At 37.2% G+C, this 25,410-nt stretch overlaps 1 protein-coding gene across 3 annotated transcripts in view; it reads right to left on the bottom strand.

The window, feature by feature from the left end:
- Syt16 (synaptotagmin 16) overlaps positions 1-25,410 on the bottom strand; it is a 255,577-nt gene that overhangs the window by 91,480 nt on the left and 138,687 nt on the right. Inside the window, exon 1 of one of the 3 annotated variants that reach the window (XM_047540401.1) lies at positions 9,480-10,095. The exons of the other annotated variants lie outside the window; for them this stretch is intronic. Within the exon in view, the coding sequence (XP_047396357.1) occupies positions 9,480-9,996 (517 nt within the window). The 5' untranslated portion in view covers positions 9,997-10,095. Of the gene's footprint in view, positions 1-9,479; positions 10,096-25,410 lie in introns of those variants that run through there. 3 annotated transcript variants of the gene reach the window in all.

The following is a 25,410-nucleotide window of genomic DNA, read 5'->3' as shown; positions in this document are numbered from 1 at the left end:
AACTCAAGGGTATAACATTGAGTGGCAAGAAAAAACAAGTTGCAGAATACAATGTTCCATCTTATAAATTAGTATTAAATTTTTAAACATGCAGAATTATGTTCTGTGTAGTTTATAGATACATATGGTTTACAAGCAAAAGAATGAAAACACAATGAGAATCATAACCCCCAAATAAATTTTATTTACCCCTAGAGAGTAGAGAAGAGAAAGAAAACAAAGAGGACTTCTCAGGGGAGTTCAATTCTGTCTGCCCTAGATGGCTTCTTTAAAATAAATCTGAATTAAATATGGAAAAATATTAAGATTTAGCAATGTTAAATAGCAGATTTGTGACTGTGTGATATTACTCTATTTTTGCTAGGTTTTTGAAATATTTCATGAACTTAAGAGCTAAGAAATGTAAATGGCATTCAAAACTCCATTAGCAATGACCTAGACCTCCCCCGGCATAATTAACAGGAGGGTGAAGAAAAACTTAAATCACATTTCAGAAACTCTTCCCATTATAAGACTCCTTTTTAGAAACAAGACTCTCTCTCCTCAGGAGTGGATTTAAAGGGGTACCAGGCAAAGAGAAAGGGGATTTACAAAGAAAGGACAATGGAAGAGGAGAAGAGGATAATATCTCCAAGGTATTTAAAAATAAATAACACACAAATACACAGGTAAAAATTCTCCTTAGCAAGAAGAAGCAAGATAAATAAGAAAAGAAAGGTCTGATGAAGTGTGTGGTTCCTGCCTGGCTCATTTCCCCCCCCTTTAGGCTGGATAATTGAAATGATACCCCCAGTTATATTACTTTCTCAAGGGCAAGGAAAAGTTCTGAGCTTTTCTTTTTCTAATGTCAAGTGATTCCATTATTAAAGAATAATTTCCAATCCCTGAGGAATTGTTAATTGTTAAAATGGGATTTAAGCTTATTTAGAGTATAACTACTCTAATTCTTCTAATTCATTTCTAATGATGGCAGGAATGGGAAATATAAAAAGGACTTCATTTTCTCATTTTAAGCCTGTCCTTTAAAATGTCTCAGTATTCTATCATAATAAAACACAGGAGTTAAGGTAAACATTGAATCCAGACTCTGATCATTTGCATAAATTACATCATCTAATTTCTGTCTATATAAAAATTTGCTACATCCCTAAAATTTCCTCTAAAAAAGCACACAAAATTGTAAAGTCAGTAACAATGGTAATAACAATATCCTTGCCTTAAATGTCAAGGATCTAAAAAGTGTATGTCAGCCTTTTCCATATTTCTTAATACTTTGCTTTTCCAAAGCATGCAATCAAAATATCAAAGAAATTAAGTTTATGAAGCTTTTAGAAAACAGATTCTGAAATTGTATCAGAATATTAAAGCTTTTTCCCTGAACAATTCTGAATAACCAAGGAACATGAGCAAATGCTATCAAATCAAAACTAATAAATGAAGATAAATTTAACAAGGGATAGACTCACTCTTAAAGCACTCATGCAATGGGAAAGCAAAGACATAGTTTTGCAAAGGAATGAAAGGCAGGAAGCAGCATTTCCCACACTGTAACATGACCTATAGAAAATTTTAAAAGCCTGCATGATTTATGGATCAACTGCATTATATTGTAGTCTCAAACATGAGACTCAAACCATGCAGTCTCAAACACCACTAGCAATCCCACGATATCGACAGAACAGAATACCTGAAATCTATAAAGCAACTAAGAGCACTGTAGGGTTTTCCTTTCCATGTTACCTGGTTGAAAAGTCAAATTGTATCAACCCAATTTCAAAACCTGCTGTTCTACTTCTTAAATACATTCCATCTAGCCAAAGATGGTTTCTCAAGTTCTATATGCCAATGTACTTGAAACACATTAATTCCATTAGCAGGCTATTTCAGGAAATAGTGAGCATATTTCTTGGAAACAAATATATGTGGTTAAAACACAGTCTCAAAAAAATAAAAAGTCTAAGGTGAAAAACTGAAAACAAAGATGATTTTAAAAAGCAATTAGAACTCCTTCCCATAACATATCAAAGGTGTCATAGCTGCTTCTCTACTGAGAAGTCAGTGTTTTGGATTTGGGTCTTTAAACCAAAAAGCCTATCTTGGGTTGTCACTATAAGTAGTCTCTGCCTCTTAATCATCGGCAACTGCTAAATGAAGTGTATCTATTTTCTCTGTTACATTACTATTGGCAACCAGGTCCTCAGTAAGTGCCCAGAAATGTTTCCATGGTTACAAAAAGCATTCAGCATCCCTCTTGTTTTGGGCCAATTTAGCTTAAAATCTATTGTGGAGAAAAATATGGCACATTAAGGAACATAAAATCAAGATACGACATTATGAAAAGAATTCAAGATTAAATGGGAAAAGCAGGCTTGACAAGGCTTTTTAAAAAGTGCACATAAATCACTGATTAAAATGCTGCCTTTCCCTCATGTATTTCCAAATACCTCTCTTTAATAGACTGCGAGACAATCCACATAGAAGGCTTGCATTACCCCTTGGTATAAAGGAGGGAAATGAGTACATGAGGATTCTCTAAGACTGTTAACTTGCAGTTGAAAAAAATTTTTTTTAAATATAAGAACCCCACAGGTGTTTTAACATCCATACAGCTGAGAGTCCAGTCACACAGCCTAGTCTCATAAGGGCCCCCAGGGTGTTCAAATATTTTGAAGAAAGAGAGGAACAAGAGCTTTTGTTCAATGGCTATGAGGCATTTGGAGTAAATTAGTGGGCTATTTCACATCAGGGAGAGAGAGAAAAATGGAAGCTCCCTAGAGGCAACTTAGTAATGCTCCTCCATCTATAAAGCTGTGAGTGAACTGGGCCAACGAGACTGTCTCATTCTAAGCCTTTGCTGCAATCCCAATTCCCACTGCCACCAAAGAGCCAGGGCATTAAAAACATTGTTGCTTCCTCTGGAACAGATTAAACAAATGATACGAGTTTTTGAACAGTCGGAGGGAGAGGCCTATGGCTTTTCTCCTGTATACTTGTCAGTTCCCACAGTATTCTGTGTGAGGCAGGTGGTCAGTGCATATTTGATAAAGGGAGGCTATAACACAATGCCTCGAAGATGTCCCTCCCCATATCTCCCTCTGCATGCATGCCACCTTCATCATTTTCTATTGCTTTTATTGTCACTGTGAAATTGAAAGAAGTGGATGGGATTTAAAGTCATGATGTTGTTAAGAACTAAGGTAAAGACTTTCATTTCTAGGAAGATAAAATAAATGGACATTTCCCCATTGCCCTCTATAAAACCAAAAACTCTACCCATCATACATAAAATGAAGGAAAGATGATAGCAAGGTATAGAAAGGAAGGTGGACCAGCTAGCACCTTGATGCTTGAAGAACAACACAGTGGTGAGTTCCCTGGACTCTTTACCTCATGAAGCCCAGACTTCAAGCTGAGGAAGCTGGCAGTCCCCCAATACCAAGGGGCACAGACAAAAAAAAAAGGCCTCAGGAAAGGTGCAGCCTGTCAAGGCAGAACATTTTTATACAGCAGCTGCTCTCCTCTAGTCAAAGAGCACAGAACACTATGGCCCCTCACCCATGGCAACAGAAACTACATAGGGAGCCTAAATATCCACCCTCACTCATTTGGAATGAGGTCCCCAGAACCCTCCCTAGGGATGCAGAAGGCCAATGTGGGAACCATAATTTCCATCCTGATGGCCAATAATAAGCATCCCCCATCCCAGCAGTGTGAGTGGAGACCAAATGAGGAGTGTGGCATTCCAACCCCACTGGTGGTGTCTGAGGAGGTCTAGTAGAGACCTGAGACTTTCACTAGCATGGTTATTAAGCTGCACCTGCCTCCAAATCAGTGGAAACCACGAGAGGATATAAAACCAACCCTCCTTTAATAAGGAACAGACCTTCAAGAGGCAAGCAGGGGCTGGGTCTGTGGTTAGTGGTAGAGCACTCGCCTAGCATACATGAGGCACTGGGTTCAATTCTTAGCACTGCGCATAAATAAGTAAATAAAATAAAGGTCCATCAACAACTAATAAAAATATCACACCCAAACCCCTGGTGCCCTTGGTTGTCATTTGCTCTGGCTTTAGTTCTTGGGAAGGGCCACTTCACAGCCTTGGAGTAAGGGCCACCCTGGACCTGTCCTACCAGAGTCCAAAACAAGTCTCAACAGGACAAGACTGATGTTCCAATAACTTAGCTACATGCCCAAACAAAACGCAGTAGACTTTAAAGGAAGACAACAAAATCCAGACTCCCAACAATGTACTATCATTAAGTCCAACATCCAATGAAAAATTATTAGACATGATAAAGCTGAATCACTTGAATAATAACCAGGAGGAAAAGCAGCCAACATAGAGCCCTGCTGAATTCCTGGGGCAAAGAGAGAAAACCTTTTGTCATTACGCATTTTCCTATTGGTGGTGGGACAGTTACCATGAAGAAATGCTAACACTGGAAATGGTCTCTGGAAGCACCTTAGATACTCCGGGTGGAGGCCGCGCAGTCCATGGCGCTGCTAAGGGCTTCACAGCGTGGACAGGTCTGGGGTCTGGCCTGGGATACAGACACTTGGCACAGCCACTGCCCCGAGAGGGTCACTCCCCATGAAGATGGACACAGCCAAGCTCAGATGGCTGCTGCCTCGAGGAGATTGGAGGGGTGTGATCTCTCCTGCTGGGGATCATGGGTGCCTTCCCAGAAGAGGGTCCTTTTGTATCCGGCTTAAAAGATTGGTGGGAAAGAGGACAATTTTCATCCATAAAATTATATGATTACTCAAATGTGAAAAAAATTTAAATAATAAAGCAGGCTAAGAGGGGAACCAGGACCTACCTCTACCCTGCAGTAACCAGGTGACATGCTATTGTATGCCAGAGTCATGTCAAAGTATTTCTCCTGAGACACCTATTTGGTGGAGCGATGAAAAAATAAAGACAGCTATTGTGCTTTATTTGTTCATATTGTCTTACACAGGTTTCTTCTCACAAGCTATTTTATTAGCTCCCAATCATATATTCTTCCCTTAAATTTAATTTCCAAAGTGAAGCTAGAGTTGTTCTTCTAAAACTGAGCTTTTTGGTATCACTCTTGATTAGAATACTTTTGAGATTCTCAACTGCTTATAGGATAAAGGCTAAACTCTTACACAGAAAACAAATACCTTCTCAACTGCAGCCTGAGCTCTGGCTTCATGGCACATCCCTCAGTGTCAGCTTGTCCACATGTCAGCATTCCTGCCGTTTCCTTCCACTGGAATGTCTTTCTGCCTCTAGTCATCTATTACATTCTGACTCATCCTCCCAGCGTGCATTCCTATATCATCTGCTCTGTGGAACTTTACCTGGCAAAATTATCTCAAAAGTTGCCATATACTAATTGCAACTTCCCACAAACGCTTTTATAGAACTAGCTACTTGTATCTCTTATGCATTACAGAGCTCTTTAATGGAATGTCAATATCTTATTTATTCATTTATCTCTCAGTCCAAATATTCTACCTAATTTAATAAGAATGTCCAATTCAATTCAATTCCATTTTAGAGTGTAAACGTATGTACGTTCTAAATTCCAGCTTCCACTTGAGATATAGAAAATTGGAAATAATGCACCTCCTCTTTAAACAATAGCAAAATCCAGGTTATTTGTAAAATGACACATTTGCTTAAAACAGAGATACAAGGCCATAAAGCAACCAAATAATCCAAAAGTTAAGAAGACACAACTGTTTTCAGAAGGAGAAAGGACACAAGTATTGCTTATTCAGACAGACACTGGATTCATACAAGCTCCTAAGAAAATTTAAGCTCATATTTTCAGGTAATTTCTAATGGTCTAATAACCCATGGGAACAACAAACGCACTCAAGGGAAATTCAAAGCTACTTAGAAGCACTTCTTTACAGAACTCACCAGGAGTTCACAAGATGATTGGGGGCAGGACCAGAGTGGAGGAAGCAGTTCTCATGGTTTAGTCATGGGGAGGAAAAAAATGTACTGTAGGAAAAGCAAGAGTGCCACCAAGATTCTTCTCTCATATTTTCACTATGGAACAAAAGCTTTCAGTCAGTTGGGAAAGGGCAGCAAATCCTGTTGTCCTCAGATCACAGGCAAAGAAATATTAAGGTGGTTAAGTATAACACAATGATAATTTCTGCTGATGAAGGGACAGAAAGAAGTCCTGAGGATCAGGCCCTCAAAGATCCTCTACCTATAGGGGAGGGCAGGCTTACTGAGAAGGCCCTAATCCCAAGACACAAGAACACAGCACTTACCTAAGGCTGAGGCTGCCCCAGAACAGCAGAAAACACAACCTCTAGCCCAACCACATCATACTATCGAACAATTAGTAACAAGTAACAGCAGGCTCCTCCTGGGAAAAAGTAAAGCACAAAACCAAAAAGCCTCCCTGAGACACAGGCAAAGATGAAACAGCTGAAGACGGAGCCGACTTTGACAACTCTGCAGCAAACGGGTCTCCACTCTAAATGCAATGTTGTAACAGAGGAATTTAAAACCTGTATTGCACTGAGGATAACAATAGAAAATAGATGAAAAAATTCTCAAAAAAACAATTTCAGAAATAAATGAGAATAATAATATGTCAAGTCCAAGTGGATTTTATCCAATTATACTAGACTGGTTCACAATCAAAAATTAATCAATGCAATTCATTTCAACATATTAAATAAGAAAAATCATGTGATCATCCCCATCAATGCAAAACAATATTTAACAGAATTCAACATTCTTTTTTGATCAAAAGCTCTCAGCAAACTGGAACAGGAGGAAGCTTCAACATACAACAAACATCTACAGAAACCTAACCACTAAGCTATGAAAGACTGTGAGCTTCTACACCAAGTATAAGATCAAAGCAGGGATATCTAATAGCAGCACTCTTTTTTTTAATTTTGTTTGTTCTTTTTAAATATACATGACAGTAGTTACCACTCTTGATTAATGTGATAATAGAGGCCCTATTCAAAGTAATCATCAAGAAAAAGAAAAAACAGATATTAATTTTGGAAAGGACATAAAACTGGAGATCCCCAAATATCCCTCAATGGATGATTCAATCAACAAAATTTATCTAATGGAATAGTACACAGCATTTAAAAGGGCAAGTTACTAAAACACACAATAACATGGATGAATCTCATATGCATTATAATAAGTGAAATGAGTCAGATTTTTAAGTTGTGCACTGCATAATTCCATTATATGAAGTCCTGGAAAAGATAAAAATAATGGGGATAAAAGCATCCCAGATTCGCCAGGGGCTGGAAGTAGGGAAAAAAAAAAAGACTGACTACTGAAGGATATGGGTAAAGAATTTGAGCTCATAGAACTGTTTTATACCTTCTTTGTGGTACTGGTTACAAGACTATTTGTCAAAAATCACAGAGCTGTACACTAAAGATAGATTTAATAATATGTAAATTATACTTTTTAAAAGGAAAAAAAAGAGGGTGTTTATATGTAAATTCCAAAACCAGACTGCCTAAACTGCAGCTTCCTAAATGTGAATCTTGTTTCAAAATTTCTAAGGGTCTCTTTTCTCAACTATAAAGTGAGAACCACAGCAGTACCTACCTTTTAGCATGGTTAGCTTTCCTTGTCATTATTCCTTACCTGATGTCCTACTACCTGCCTAACACTAGGCTCCCAGCTACAGCAACAGACAAAGCTAGGGCAAGGTTCTTGCATAGGGTTACAATTTAGTGAATAAATACCTGCTGGATGGACAAATGAACAAATCGATTTACCACTATTAGATTTTACTATTATTAAAATTCACAAAACCAGTGTTAATTATTTTTGAGTCAGATTCACATTAATTTCAAAATACATTTCAACATGGACAAGAATTTTTGAAAATATGAATGTAAATTCAATTCAAATCTAAGAAAGTCTGCTAGCCCAAATACTTCTAGATGGATATCTACAGATAATTTAAAAAGACTCAAAAGTGCAATGACTTTAGATTATTAGATTCAGAAAGAATATCAGCTACTTCATTTTTACCAATTCATTCTAGGATTTCACTCTTTAATCTAAGTAAGGGTATTGTTAACAGTTTGGATATGAGGTAGCCCCCAAAAGCTCACATGTGAGACAGTGCAATAAGGTTCAGAGGAGAAGAGATTGGGTTGTAAGAGTCTTAGCCCAAACAGTGAATTGATCCCCTGACTGGGATTAACTGAGTGGTAACTGAAGTGGTAGGACGTGGCTGGAAGAGGTAGGAATTGGAGGCATGGCTTTGGGGTATGTATTGATATCTGGCAAATGGAGACCTTTCTCTCTGCTGTCTGATCATCATGTGAGCTGCTCCCTCTGCCTCACCTGGAGCCCCAAGGAATGGAGCCTACTGTCTATAGATTGAGACCTCTGAAACCATGAACCCTCAAATAAATTTATCCTCCTCTGCAGTTCTTCTGGCTGGGTCCTTTAGTTACAGCAGCGAAAAAGCTGACTAAAACAGGTATCACGAAAGCATTATAAGAGGAGTATGAAATTATCCTTCTTTGTATAACAAGATACTGTTCTACAAAGATAAAGATAGGAGTAAACACTGAAAATGGATGAAGAGACTAGGAGGCATCCTTGAAAAGTCTGCTCCCTCCAACAAGAAAGAAATTAAGGATTCTGTATAAACCATTAATGACCTACTAATCTATGCGAGATACACATTATACACACATCCCAATCCCAAAGGACTGCATGAGTCCTTTGAATGTTGGCTAAGTCTGGGACTTGAAGCATATCATTGCTTCTGTCCTTAACCAAGTGGAATGTCCTTACTTTGAGTATTAGAAGCTTAAGAAATTCATGCTGGAATTGAGGACAGCTACTTTCACAGAGTTAATTATAATGTTATCATATTCATTATGCATTTATTGAAGGCCCAATATGTGCTCAGCTCTGACAGCATGAAGCTTCATAGGCAGCTTTTATTAAATGTGTCCTTATCGTGCAAGGCTGAAAGAAAATGAAGCTATTCCTATTTCAAAGATTTCCTATCTACTGTCATCTCACATCACATCTCAATGAAACACTGCGAGAAGTGTTCTTGGAGTGTTATCAACTAAAAATTCTGCAATAAGTATGGCTTTTTGCACAGGATTTCACACTGCATAATATAGTAACATCTAGAAATTCCTAACCCAGAGGGAAAAAAAGAACATTTTTAAAAGATATTTTTAAAAACATGACATGTGCACAAGGGGCTTCTCAAATGGAATCCATGGATTCATTTTAAGCATTTCAATTGCTCAGAACTATTGTTTTGCAATATGGAGCTCACAAAATGGATCTTCCAAAGTTTTATGTACTCAAAGTATTCTTACAGATTGTATCTCTCAATCAGAAGCCAGTATGAGGTAAGGCATAAGAGAGAGAAAAATAAAATCAATATAACTTAAAACCAGCCAAAATGAAGTAAGTAGAAAAGCCCTTTGGAAGAATTCAGAGAAAATGATACTGGCTAGCTTACCTTGCTTTTTTCCATTAACTTTTTCTAAAGTGCCAGGAAGCTGGCTGTCAGAGCTGTGTTGAAGGCCCCATCTTTGCTTTGCAAGGTGATGCTCTTCCTCAGCAATAGAAGAAAACCCATGTGGGGCCTTTGGGTCATTCAGGGTCTGAACGGGCCACTGGAATATTATGGAACATGAGTCCTTTGCATGTTGGCTAAGTCTGGGACTTGAAGTTTGGATAGAGTCCTGTAAATCAGTATTACAACACTGATCCTCTTCAAGAAAGAAGTCATTTGCATCTTCTTGGCTCCAATTATTGTCTTGTTCTTCATCTTCAAAGTAAGTCTCCTGAATCTGAATATCATCTAAGTCCTGGTCTAGCTTGTCACTCAATTTAGAGTCTTGTTTGTTTAAATTAACCAGTGGAGCTGATAACGTTTCCCCTGCTTGCTGGAGAGCTTCATAAACCCGGGATATCCAAGAAGAGAAAGACTGGAAGATGTTCTGGGATTCCTGAGATGCCATGGTCAATACCATGGCCAACTATCTGATGTCTAGAGAGTCCACTCTTTCCGTTCTCAGTACTCTGGACTTAATGTGAACTACAGAATAAGCATGATGAGAAATTAAATTGGAGGTCTCTTAATGGCTGTGAATAGTTCACTCTCAAAACTTCTCAGCTGAAACAGAGGAAAGAAATACTTACACCTGTTAAAGTTACAACCTCAGACCCATCACCAAATACCTACAATCAATGTCAAACAGCATTTGGGAACAAAGAAAGATCATTGTTGAAATCTCACAACAGATAAATAAAATAACTGTGAAAGTCTAAATTTAGATTGTATCCATGCCTATTCACCTCCACAGTCATGTGCAAAAATTCCATTGGCAGTAATGGGTTTTCTATTCAGGGGAGCTGAGAGAAGTTTATCCCATATAGACCATGCTTGTCAATGTAAAAAGGATAAATGAATCTTTATCAAGAGTCAGCTGGGCATGGCATTGCAAAATAAAAGAAAAGTTGGATGTTTCATCTACAAACCTGCAGAACCCAGAAAGCTGACTAACAGGCATCTCTGCTTTGTGACACAAAGGTTTATTCTTTCAAAGGAAATGTGTTTCTGGAATTAAAGAGCTTTAAGCAAATCTTAAAATAAGACTTTACATTTTTATGCAATCTCTAGAAATTACATCTATTCTTAGATGCAATCACTGCAAAACTGAGGGTGGCAAATGGATCACCCAGCTTACTGAAGACATGTTTCTGGTGTCTTCTGCCTTTGTCTATGTTCCAACCTCCCAAGGGTAACACTCCACAACTTGTAAGACTTCAGAAATACACTTCATCCCACAAGGTCCATAGTCTGAAGGAAGCAGGAATGGAATATCAACAAAACAACAGCACACTACAATGACCATAGAGCAAATATCTATATTTTTGTATGTATACAAACCTATACATGTCTATACAACCATATATACATATATGTGCATGCATTATATATGTGTATCCTATTGCTATTAAAGATCAGGATGAAAATCATTAATGATCACAGAACCTAAACTCTGTGCTTAAAATTAGTTACCTCATTTATTTTTATAGCAAGAACTTCCTTCAGACTGACTCTATCTGCTAGCAAGCTGATAGGTCTCAGTCCTCTTGATCTCAGGCTACTGCATTTGATAATGAATGCTTACGTTCTCCCCAAAATGTCTTGTTAGCTATTCATGAATGCATTGATTCATAGAATAGGCAAACATTGATTAAATACCTATTAAGTGCTGGGCACAATGCCAGGTATAAGGTAACCCTGAGGCCTCTGTCTTCCCAGAGCCCATGTTTCAGTAAAAGGAAAACTGAACTCTGTATTTCCCCTCATGCTGAATGAGTCAGGTTCTTCCTTGCCTTCCAGTCAATTACCTATTTGCAGCCACTCATTGTCCCAGGTCTTCTTCCCCTTTATACTCACCAGCTGGGAGGGTTGGCCCATCCTGAAGTTTTAACTATTACCTTTTAAAACTGCAAAATATATACCTCCAGTCATTATCTTGATCCTTCTTCCTTTTTTTTTTTTTATCTCTGGTTATGCGAACCAGTGATTCCAGAATTTGGTGGGTCAGACTCATATGTTTTGCTACTAAAGAACAGGAAGGCCCAGGATGGTCAGAGGAATCGGGCCTGGCCTGAACCCTATTCAACACATTCCCCAGGTGAGTCTGCCCACTAAAATTTCATAAAAACTGACATAGGAACTAGCTAAACTCAGATGTCTCACCAAAATCTCAAATTGGGCTCATTCGAGTCCAGTACATCACTTTGCTACAGGTATCCAACAGTCCAGACTCAACATCTGGTGCTTGTGAATTTCCCTCTCTGACACTTCCTCTCCCATTCCAAGTTCTATTAGATTTTGGTCTAAGATTCTCCTCCATTACCTCACATACAGTGGTCATCCTCTTCCCGGCAGGCTCTGGTCCCTTCAGATACTACACTTCTTTCCATCTCTAGTCTTTCCCAGCCTCAATTCAACCCCCTACATCTGTTCATCCATCCTGACCTTCCATTGGGTTTCCTGCCACTGTTCTCCCCTGAAATGGAAGCTCTGTGGAGGGCAGAGATCACCTGTTTTGTTCTGTAATTTATCCTCAATGCCTAGAAGTGTGCCGAACACACAGTAAATTCTCAGTAATTAAATTAATAAATACTACTTAAAATCATGCATAAAGCAGTACTAGCATAGGTTATGCAGACACCCCAAAAAAATTGCTGAATTATTCAATAAATCCTACTCAGAACTGTTGACACATAAATATTCTGCTTAGTAACATTAAAGAGTCTTAAAGAACATTTGTTCCACTCCATTTCACAGCCCACAGTTTGGGGGCTTGTTTTCCCCACAAACATGTTGCATAAGTTACTATGCTCTGGGGCACCACGACCTAGAAGGTTCTCTCTGACAAACCCACAAAGCTCTACCTTTTGTCCCAACTGAATGTCCAGGTGTGTATCAGCTAACCCCAATGACACGGCCACTATCACTCGGCCTTTCCTTACTCCCCTTGCTATCAAAGTCCTCTGTGCCAGTCATGCTAACACACAGTGCCTTCCAAAGTGACTGTGCTCTTTCCTGACTTCTGTTTGTTAGGCCTCTCTCCTAACCTACCTGGTAAATATTTACCCATTTTTTTAAATGAAACTCTTGCTTCCTCTGTCAATTATTCATCTACAACCAAAGGTGAGGTCTCAGACTGCTTTGAATGCACCTTTATGATCTAAAGTTTCACATGATGTGGTAAATATTTGTCAAGCTTACTCTTTAATGGACTGAGGGTGCATAAATGTTAGGACTATTCTTATCCTTTACAGCTCCAGAACACATATAGGGCAGGGACTCTGAACCTGCTGGATAAATGAATGAAGTTGCTAATGAAAATGTTTAAAGCAAAATAACCCTGATTTTCTCATTGATATTCATTTTTGAAGTATAGTTCCCTCACTAGATGACCTCTACCAGTTGCTTTCTGCTCTGAAACTGTAAACTGTGTAAATTTCTCTGCCCAAAAATTTACAAAGTGAGCCAAACAGCACTGTAATATTGAGCCTGGAGAGATTCCACAGAAGGTTGCCTTTTCAGGGACTGATTCTGTTCTTTTGTAATAACAAATGTCAGATGTCCCAGAATGATTTGAAAGAGGCCAAATTTCAATTATAATTGAAAAAGTGTCTGGTTGTTATATTGCAAGATACTCAAAAAGGTACAGCACCTAGAACTAGATCCTAAAAAACTACCAAGTTAGCAACAGTGGGGACACTTTGTATTATTCCTAATCAACATAAAGCCAAAGGGGCTCAGTGCTGGCAGTGTAACCATGGAGATACCTTTATGCCTAGGTAAACTTCAACTTAATGGGGAGAACACACCAAGAGCAACACAGATATATATCTAGGATCCTAGGTTTGGGGGATTTTCTCACAAAATAGCTTTCTAAAACAAAGTGGCTTCTAAAGTGTGTTGATATTTAGCATTTGATGTTTTCAAAATATGTATTTTATACATGATGTTTCATATATATAAAAGAAATAATTTTAAAACTTCTGGATTAGACAGAAAAATATACTGAAGATCTTATAGCTGAAAGAGCTTGTTATTAGATTTAAAATAGTTCATGACTCTTTACTATTATAAGATGTCTAAAACAAAGTAACAAGGTTGTAAGACACAAGTTTCTATCACAAATGACCTGAGAAGGTTTATGACATATTGAAGTACTCAGGATAAACTAGCAATCCAAGAAAGAGAGGTACTTGATCAAGATGAAAGGAAATTCATCAATATATTCTTAGGAGCTACATTTTTTAAAAATCTTGTTATTAGAGTCTATTTTAATTTGTGCAGAGTTTAATTGAATTAAGAACATTTTAAACATAGGAAATGACTAAGCAGAAAACATTAAAGAGCTATGTTTCTATAGGGGACAAACTATCAAATTCCTGAGCCATAGTCTCATCATTCTCACTGAATATAATTGTGAAAAGAGAAGTGAACCATGTCCAAAATAATAATGCTCACAGTCTTATAAAGGTTGTCAGTTAAATCTTTCTGGCCCCATTTTCTACCTGATGACAACTGCTTACAGAGAGAGAGTATATGTGTAATGACCTGAGAAAAAATAGCCAGCTTCTAGAAGCTTTGTCTTAAAAATCTACATTGTTTTTGGTGGAAGCCTATATGACAGTGTGATCTTTAAAGGACATTACACTCCTAAAGAGAGAAAAATTCTGAGGGAGGAGAAAATGTTTCCAATAATATAGTTCCCAGGTAACCAAATTCTAAGCCAAAATTGCATACAAGTTCGTCTCCTGAAGTGTATTGATGTTTGACGTTTTCTGAAGGAGACAATCACCTTGGATAATCTCTTTTCACTCTTTTCCTCAATGCATAGGACAGTCATAAGTAAAAGTCAAGAACGCTGGGTTTATTTCAAATGTCTTCTCACAGCTGTAAGTTAACTTCCTTTTGTCATCTATGAAGTGTTGGGTATTTATTATTGACTTACTAGAGTGGTCATGAAGCTAATTAAGTCTATCATTATCTGTTTTTTTGGAAGAAGTCATTCTGCATTACTTAGAATGAATAATAAAGTTTGGGAAGATGAATAATTCATGGAATCAAAATAAGAACTATGAAATGGGCTGCAATCCATCTTCAACATGATTCAAAAGTTTCAGGTGTTTTCTGCTAAGAGCAAATTTGTTATGTGGGTAGGGTAGGAAAATGTGCCATTGAGATGAAATATCTTCTGTAGCATTTGTCCAACATGTGTTGTAAATGTTGACATCTTAACAATTTTTTTTTTAAATGGACCACTGGGGACTCTTTATGGCAACAATATGGATACACTACAGCCACACTGTCATGGTTGGGCCTTGGGCAACCCTACGGACCTTTTACCATTGGATTTCAGGAGGGTGATGAATGCAAAGCAAAATGAGAAACTGCCCTACAATGGAAATATATGTTCATCAGTAGACACCAAGGAGAATGAGAGTGTGAAGGAAAGAAAGAACAATGGCCTTGGAATCACAAAAAACAAGGCTGCCTTGACTCTGTCCCTGAGTTACTCCACATTGCCTCTGTGCACCCAAACATTCACATCCACAAGGTAGAATCACTACTCCCCATCTCCAATTCAACAAGGACATTAAATCATGCTACAGTGTTTTTTTTGCTTTTGGTATTGTTTTGGTATGGAATCTAGGGATGTTTAACCACATCCCTAGCCCTTTTCAATTTGAGACAGGGTCTTGTTTAGTTGCTGAGGCTGGATTTGAATTTGCAGTCCTCTTGCCTCAGCCTCCTAAGTAGGTGGGATTGCAGACATATGCCACCACTCCAGGATAATGCAATGTTTTTAAAGTTCCTAGAACAGACCCCAGTGTGTAAATCATTCAACATAAGTTATTCATTATTAAGTCAAAATTTGTGACATTTTAAGGGGCAAAAATATGTCAAACCCTTGTAATCTTTTCTGATGTTCTAACATCTCATAAAAATGACAGGATAAGTGCATCCAACATTTGCCAGACACTTTACAATATACAATACTTTCTGACAATTTATATAAATAAACACTCTTTATGAAACATAGCAGTTTTCCCACATTGCAGATGAAAAATTGAGGCCTGGGAAGGGTAAGAGATTTGCCCCAAGGTTTTTATCTACCATAAAGATTGGAACTGGTATTCCAATTCTACTTCATTAAATTTCAGATTGTTGCTTTAACTCCACCCCCAGAATGCTAATACGACAGTGAAGACACAAGAAATTAAAAAGGTAGAGCAATTTTCCTAATAAGTAGTGATTGCTGAGTTCAGATGAAGGTCTGTCTGACTTGGGAGTTTTTTCTCATTCTGTTTCTGCTACACCATAACAGCCCACTTCACTTAACAAAAATCTTTTAAAAACTTATGGATGCAATCGTTCTTCAAGAAAAAGTTTAATAAAGTAAAAATATTTTAATCCCTTGCTTAGGTCAAATAAGACATATTAATATATAATATATATTATAAATATATGCATTGGTTTATTTTAAACTCTACCTAACAGCTTTGTGTTTGAGCATGACAATCTCAAACAGACGAGGACTGGCTCAACAAAAGTTTTAAATTGTTTATGTGATTATAGCAATAACACCTTTTAAATATTCTTCAGGTTTCATAAGCCCACTGAGTATTTTTGAGTATCTATTACATTCAAGGCAGAGATTTAAATGTGCTCTGCAAATATCCAGCAGTTATAATATAAACACATAAGGTCCTCAGCATTTCCAGAGGGACTATTTGACACGACTTTAATAACCCAACTTTCTTAAGAGACTGTCACTGCTCTTAAACAGAAACCCATTTTCCGACTCACATAATAAAATGCTTAAAGAGAACGAAAGAATGAATTCTATTTAATTAACATTTACCTTTTAAAGGTAAATCCTAGCTAAAGTGATCACCCTGGACTCCCTACAAGAAGGCACCTATGTCCCAAGACCACTGGCACATATCAACTGTCTCCCAATAAAGGAGATTCTAAAAGCTCAAATAACATCCACAATACAAAGCAACATAATTAGGAGGTAATGCAATGAAATCGGGGAAAGTAAAACACAGGTACAATTAACAGGAATTACTCCCAGATGAGAAAATATGCCAGACTGCTGATTTTTGCCCCAAGAGAAGAGAGAGAAACATTTGTATCACTTGAAAATACAGTAGGCTCAAAAACAAGGGGGAAATTAGGGTACCAAGGTAATTGCAGCTCTCTTGAGATAGATTAAGCCACACTCTAAATGTCAGCAATCATTCAGTGTTTGTTAAAGTTTTTGTTAATTATAGAAGAATATCAGTCTATAAAAATGTGGTTAAAAAAAAGAAGAAAAATAGGGAAAAAATTCACTCACAATTCCTATAGCTTAATTCAATTCTTTTTGTACATTCCTTCTATTACACATCCCTGTATTTGCATGGCTGTAATCACAATATTTAGGAGTCTAATAATTATCTTTGACAATCCCTTCTTTATCTAGAATTTATCACCAAGACCTATCCATTCTTCCATCTAAGTAATTCTTGACTCTATTGGCCTTTTGCCCCTACACAGGTAACATTTGAGTTCAAAGCACCATTACTCCTCCCTCCACTTCCACCGCCTCTTTAGTGCCCTACATTCCCTTTAACCTGGTTTTCCCAGAATGACCTCAGTGGTCTTTCTAAGATGTATGTTTATCTAGTTGGGTTTTTTTTATTTTTTTTATTTTTTTTTTACAGACTGCATTTTGATTCGTTGTATACAAATGGGGTATATCTTTTCATTTCTATGACTGCATGATGTAGATTCATACCATTCGTGTAATCATACATGTACATAGGGTAATGATGTCTGTCTCATTCCACCATTTTTCATACCCTAGCTCCCTCTCATTTCCCTCTACATAATCTAAAGTTCCTCCATTCTTCCCTCACCCCGTACTCCCCCACCCCCACTATATATCATCATCCACTTGTCAGGGAAAACATTCAGCCTTTGGTTTTGGGGGATTGGCTTATTTCACTTAGCATGATATTCTCCAATTCCATCCATTTATCTGCAAATGCCATAATATTATTCTTCTTTATGACTGAATAATATTCCATTGTGTACATATACCACAGTTTCTTTACCCATTCATCTGTTGAAGGGCATCTATGTTGATTCCACAATCTAGCTATTGTGAACTGAGCTGCTATAAACATTGATGTGGCTGTGTTACTGTAGTATGCTAATTTTAAGTCCTTTGGGTATAAACCGAGGAGTGAGATAACTGGATCAAAAGGTGGTCCATTCCAAGTTTTCTGAGAATTCTCCACACTGCTTTCCAGAGTGGCTGCACCAATTTGTAACTCCACCAGCAATGTACAAGTGTGCCTTTTTCCCCACATCCATGCCAACATCTATTATTGTTTGCGTTCTTGATAATAGCCATTCTAATTGGAGTAAGATGAAATCTTAGAGTTGTTTTAATTTGCATTAGTTTTAAAATGACCCATTGTTCTTTGGATTCTACCCATCACCAATGCACAATATAAACATGTATGGAAATATTACAGTGAAGCCCACCAAGGTGTACATTTAATATGTGTTAATGACTGTAGTTTTAAAATATACCTGATGATTAAAATACCCCACCCCCAAAAAATATCCTCAACAGGGCTTCTAAAGTAATGCATGGGTCAGTCTTGTCTTACTCCCATTTGCTCTCTCTGCTTCGGATTCTTTCCTCTTCCCTTCATCTCCTTACATCATCAGGCTCCTCTCATGGGCTGAGAACGCTCTCCTCCCTCCAGATTCCCCAACCCACACCCCAACATCACCCATTCAAGTCTCGATTCACAATTCACTTCTCAAAATGCTCTGCCTCACAGTCCACCCCCCTTAACCCAGGCTAAATAAGCTGTATCACCCTGAAATATTCTCTCATAACACCTCTTATTCATTCTTATTGACAAATATTATAATTGTAGCTTACTGATGACCGTATTATATAATTATTTCATTTAACATCTATCTTATTCACTAAACTAGATGTTCCGTGAGATCAATTAGCTGTATAATTTCTGCCTTTGCTGTGTTATCGGCATCTAGTAGAGTGACTAAAACCATATAGGTAATAGTTTTGAATACATGCCTCTATACACACATATATATTTTATCACAATACTCCTGCCATGTAACATTTTGACACATTTTGCATGTTTCTATAGCTTTTTATGTTGTTACTTGAAACAACATACATTTCATATTTATAAGTTTTTTGTCAGAAAAATATTAGAGTAACTGTAACATAAATAGCCCCCTGAAATATTTTTTGATATTTTGTTTTTATTACTATCATCTTGTTTATTCAGCAATAGTTTGTCTTTGTTTTCTTTTACTAGAAAATATAGAAGTAAACTTTACACTTCATATAAAATTTGGTACAATATTTTAAAAGTTGGTCTTTGACCTTCTCAAATCCTTCCCATTACAGTTACTCTAAATTTTTTTTCACTAAGAGTTTAGGAGAGACAATGGAATAACACTTAAACAGATGAGTCACCAAGGGCCAGTTCTACCCCCACAATTAGCTATGACCTTGGGAAAGGGGCTGGGGTTGTGGCTTAGTGTTAGAGCGCTTGCCTAGCATGTGTAAGTCACTGGGTTTGATTCTCAGCACTGCATGTAAATAAATAAAAGTCCATTGACCTTGAGAAAGATGCTTAATTCTTTGAGCGTCCATTCCATCAGACTGGCAAATGACAGAACTGTTCTGGGTAAGTTGTCAATATTCCCTCCAGATAACATTCTAAAGGAGGATCTTGGTCTGTCTGAAAGATACCATATGACCCATAATTACACAACAGGTTTTAATCTGGCTCCCACTAGGTTTGTGATGAGGGAAATATGAATTTTCATCTAATGAAATTTTCATGTCTAGGCAGAAAACAATTCCATCACAAATTACTACTCCATCAAACATGTTTCTGGCTGGTCCTAGAACGTAGTCTCACATTCTTGTTTATACTAGCCCCATACTGTCTATGAATGAATGAATTCATCAATACTCTTAAATTAGACCTCTAAATCAATGCTAAGAACTATTTGATATTTTTCTTTATGTTTTCCTTTCATCTGTTTACACAGGTAGTAAACAGGTAGTAAAATTGTTCATTACTAAAATGACTATTACTCTGCATTTTAGCTTCTTCATTAGCAGTTATCAAAGCAAGGTCTCCCGGGGTCCTTGATGACTGGGCTTTTGGAATAGGAATGCTAATAAGATGACAATGTCAATGCTTCTGTGTCTAGTAAACATTAATAATCAGATTCCCCTGAGATCCCATCAAAAGCAGCAGCTGTAATGGGATCTTTGTGGTTATGAACATAAGTCTGTTAGGTGAGTGGTACATGATGTCTCTCAGATCTGCTCAGCCAAGGTGGCCTCACATTGAAAACACTGCTTTTATATTTCCCTTCCTGCTGGCAGAGAATTTTACATAAGAACTGGGAAGCACTGTTTTCTAGGCATGATTGTGAGCCAAATGTTTCTTAACTAATTCCACATACATGCATGACCTATTTTATAGCATTATATATAGTTTATACAGATTGTATCTATTTGGTTATACCAAAATGCTAGTTACCGTTCTATTTTAAGCCAACAATGCCTGTCTGTTGCTTTTCTCCTCTCTTTTTCTTTCAATCCTTACAATTTCTCATTGAAAGATACGGAATCCTGCTTGCTGAGAAAATACCTCTGCATTCTTCTGTTACAGTTCAGTTTATGTTCAACTAGAATTTATTACCATCACTCATAATGAATGAGATTCTACCAGCAAACGACTAATATTTCATTCCAAAAAGATTTCTAGTATAAATTCAGGTCCTACCATAGAGCAGCTATTAGAAGGAAAATTCCTTCAAGAGGTATGAAAACAGTGTTTCACACTGGCTTCCTCCTCAAAACAAGGTCCCACACAGGGCACACATTTTGGTTAGTTTTAGCTTCTCTGTGAAAATTCTAAATAGAATTATTGCCCTAAAATATTCCTAAAACTAATACCAGTTAGGGCTTTGACTACAAAGCCAAACTACAGGAAAAATAAAAATTTAAAAGGATATGGACATCTTTCTATCAGAGGATGAGCTACCAGGAACAGCTTTAACAAGCATTCCTTGTTTATGGTGATGGAAGGATTTGAGAAGATCAAAGACCAACTTTTAAAAAAGCTTTCTGCTAAAATGTTAAGGCACTGAGATCCTCACCAGACCTTGTGTAATCTGTCTCGTAAGGATGAGATTTGAATTTTGCTTCATGGTGACTTAAAAAAGAAGCATTCAAAGGGTTAATACTCTCAAAACAGGCTTCCTCCATCACCCTCTGTTTCATCAAATGGTCTACTTTTGTGGAATGACAATTATAAATGAACCCTCTGTTGTAAATGCTGCTGGGGAAGAACAAAAACGGTAAGTGGTTTTGAAGCAGATAGTAATATTCTACAAAGCTTACATTAGTTGTTCCTAAGTATTAAGAACTGCTTACAAGATCCAGAGTAAAGAAACTATAAGAAGATAAGGTTCAAAATGTTTTTGGAATTCCTAAATTCATGTACTTAAAATAATACCTGCCATCTTGTCGTCAAACCTCAACCATAAGGCCTAGAATACATAAGCTTGCCATTATTATGAGACTGGTATGAACAAGGCATTGGCTCCTTAAGAGGGTTTTGGAGGAATCTAAATATTTTCAAAGAAACATATAGCCATAGACATAACACGCTCTTTCTTTTACTTTAATCTGTTAGGCTAAGAAAAGTGATGAAGATTTAAACCTATTACTCCAATAACTAGTTTAAAACTGATTACTCAAATAGCTAGTTGAGCATATAAACTCGGACGCTCACTTTAATGCAGGAACAGCAATCTGTGCTACTAACTCTATTTCAAACAGTAACTCCTTTTTCTTTCCACATACCCATAGCTAATTTTTTTTAGGTTTAAGGCTGTGTGTCTTTAAAATGTAATGGGTATTGCTGTCTTACAGATTAAAAAAAAAAAAAAAAAAAAACACAAAAACCCAATATCTTATGGTAGTATAACCAATACCACCTACACTCTCCTACAGATAGGATGTATCCTGGGGAGAGATTTCTCTGGAAGAGATACAGAGAAAACAATTGTTGTTAATGGTGATACACTTCTACATGTGCAAACACACAAGCTTTCAACTCACAAGAAATTTCCTCATCGATAATCTTTCATCTCCATCACATCAAAAACCCTCAAAACTGCCCACAAAGTAGGGAAGATGGTTAAACTATTTCCAGCAAAAGGATGTGTGCTTAAGGCCTTCCCAGATCATCCTAGGGATTTGTGCTGCAGGACTGACATAAGAGCGTCAATCAACCAAGCTATAAACATTTACTGAGTAGCATCTATGTGGGCACCAAAGTTTACTAAGGACTGTCTAGAACTCTCAGTCATAAAATCCCATGCTGTGACCATTTCCAACACAGAAAGGATCCAGAGTTTCTGCTAAGAATAAGGCATAGAACTATATATGTCAGATACCCGTATGTTATACAATCATTGGTAAAGTAGGAAATCTTCTGCAGCTTTTGAAATAGTGATGGCTGTTTAGGGAGTTCTCACACTTAAGTGTTAAACATTTCCACAGCAATTCATACTTATAAAGAGCTTCCAATTTGCTATTATTAATATCCTACATCACAGAAAAAGCTCAAATGCCACAAGAAGAGTCTGTTTCTAAGGTAACTCACCATGCACACTTAAGTAAATAACTAAGAAAGCAGAACGGCTCACATCCCAACTCTAAGTGTGACCAAACCTGTTGGGTGACTTTCTGTTTCCTCCCAACCTCTAATCAAATATCTCCATCTCCAGCAACTAGATGACTGGATAACAAGTTCACATGCTGGGTCAAATTCCCTACCAGGGAACTATCACCTGCAGTCTAAGTTGCAAGAAAACAAATAGTAAAGATGGAGATTTTAAGGGAATGTTACCTCCTGAGCAAAGAAAAAGGAAATGGAAACAATAAGGTATAATTAGAAATGAATCATCTTTGTTAATAATTATTGAAAGTGGATGATGAGCACATGGGTTCATTATACCATTCTTTCCCCCACTTTCTTGTATACTTGAACATTTCCATAATAAAAGATGATTTTATTTTTAAGTGAAGATCTTTCCCCTGCCTCCCTGCCATCATACACTACAGGAAATAAGAACATAAGCACAGAAGGTAGCTTCTATGATGGTTAATTAAACATGTCAATCTGGCTGAGTCTCAGTGCCCAGATATTGTTCAAAGATTATTCAGGATGTTTCTGTGAGGGTGTTTTTTGTTTGGTTTGGTTTGGTTTGGTCAACGAGATTAACATTTAGAACATTTAACATTTTGTGAAAAGCAGAATGTTCTCTACGATGTGGATGGACCCTACCCAATCAGTTGAAGGCCTTAACAGAAGCAAGACTGACCTCCAAATCAGAAGGAATTCTGCAGCAGATAGCCTTCTGACTTCAACTGCAATGTCAGTTCCTCCCTGAATCTCCAGACTGCCAGCCCACCCTGCAGGTTTTGGATTTGTCAGGTTCTATAATCATATGAGCTAAGTCTTTAAAATCAATCAATCCATCAGTCTCTGATCCCTCTCCCTCCCTCTTTCCCCACCCTACACACACATATACACACACACACACACACACAATCACACGACATTAGTTCTGTAATGGAAAGCTTTCACTAATATAGTTCCCTATTATCACGACAAAGTTCAGTCAGTTATCCTACCCAAGAATGAGCAAGAGGTGTTCCACTGCATCTATTTCATTTGTAACAATCTATAGCATTCGTAATAATCTATAATTATTTTATTTGCCTCTTTATTTTTAGCTTTGTTTTGGCTGTCTTCATCAAAAGAATTTCTAAGAGACAAGGGACTCTACCTCTCTTTTCCACCATTTTAATTCCAGCATTAGCACAGGGTGTGACTTGACAAAGAATCCCAATAAGTAATGATGAATGGATAAATGGATACTCTCAGAGCAGTAACCCATCAACTTGGGCTTCTGAAATTTGCTCCCTCGAGAGAAACAGGGTTCAATCAGTCATACTATGAAAAGTACATCTAATTGCACGCCTATAGGTATTTCTAAAATAATGGAATAAGACCAAAATCAATTCTCAATTATTTGTGTTTTAATCAAGTCCCCCAAACCAGTCACTGAACACAACAATGATATACCAAAACTTATCCTGATGATCAAACAGTTCTCAGTTTTTCATTTTTCATCTCATTTATTAGATTGAACAATGTGAAACTTCCAATGTACAAAAACAGCAATTACAAAGAATTCAGTCAAATACAACTCAGAGAAATGTGTATCCTTTGTAAATTAAAGTATTAAAATCAGAAGAGAAAATACCTTGCAACTGAGATTTTGAACAATGTGCTTCTCACTCCAGGTACCACTCTTCACGTTGGGTCTTGTCTTGCATTTGCCCCAGCGGAAAAGGGTGACACAAGAAATTCAAAGGGGTAATTCCATGCATTTAATTCCATAAAAAAACAAAAAAACACAAAGTTGGGGTGGAAGAAATGGATCTCGGCATTCTAAAAATTGTCAAATTCATTACTCTAAAATAAATCATTGTGCAATCTTAAAGTTTGTTAAAAAATTAATCTCAGTGGCATTTATAGAAAAAAATGAGAACAAACATTGAGTCTTTTTTATGATAACATATTTGATTTATTTACAATTCATCTGAGTAGTGCATCCCAAAAGGAAGCCACTGAACCAGGCTGACAGTGAAGAAATGTAGATACTGAGTACAGGTGAAAGAAAATAAAATGTTAGAGAAGGCAAGCAAAGTCTCCCAGTAAAGAAGAGTATGGCTTGTACTGCTTTTACATGATCCTTTGAAATGATCTCTCTGCCTATATGTAATTGATCAGTTATACACATATATATGAAGTATAAGGAAGCTGAAGACGGTTATTTACATTTGTAAGAGGAGCTACATGTCCTCCATTTGAAAGGAACCAAAATTTTTTAGAAAAAAAAATAAAACTATCCATGTATGTTAGTCACTACACAACATATTTTTATTTTCATACCTGTTTTAGATCCTGATTTGTACCATTTTATAAAAGTTGTCATTGCTTTTGCTTATTTGGGCATTGAAAACTGAAGAGTTGTCAAAATCATCAAGATATCACTGGAAGATACATAGATGGGACAGTCAGATTCCTGTTTTGGCAAAATTCACACACACACAAAAGAACCTTGCAGAACTCTCAGAATCTTGAATATAAATTAAAGTTGCCTATAATTTGAATAACTGTATAATGTCAACACTTTTTCTAAATAACTTATTTATAATCTCTGCAGAAGTGAACCGCACATGGAAGTAGAGGCAAGAACATGTACGGTAGTGGGAGGCGATAACATCTTGAAGGAAACACCTTGCTTGCTGACCAAGATGGAATTGAACTTGGTGAGAGGCAACTTGGTGGGAACCCCTAAATGGATAACTATGGGCTAGAGCAAAGGTGGACTGGCCAGTGTTCACAGTCTGCTTAAGCACTCACTTTCATGACTTGAAAGGGGAACTTAATGATGCACCTACCCCTTTCCATCCAGGTATTCCACCCCGACCTACCTTTAAACCACCAGGCATGTTTCCTTAAGCTGTAAGTTTATCCACACTTTAAATCCCCATTCTGTTTCAATTTTTAGTTATACATTAATAGTTTTTAAAAACCTCCTGGTATTGGGATCCTGTATAGTTCAAGAGAGCTCAGAGTTGACTGCTGATTATACTCTGTCATAAAGCTTGTCTGACAAGCTTTTGTTA

Source organism: Sciurus carolinensis, chromosome 2, assembly GCF_902686445.1.
Source record: "Sciurus carolinensis chromosome 2, mSciCar1.2, whole genome shotgun sequence".
Classification (NCBI taxonomy): Eukaryota; Metazoa; Chordata; class Mammalia; order Rodentia; family Sciuridae; genus Sciurus; species Sciurus carolinensis.
The sequence above is the reverse complement of the archived record's forward strand: the minus strand, read 5'-3'. Positions and strand labels throughout refer to the sequence as shown.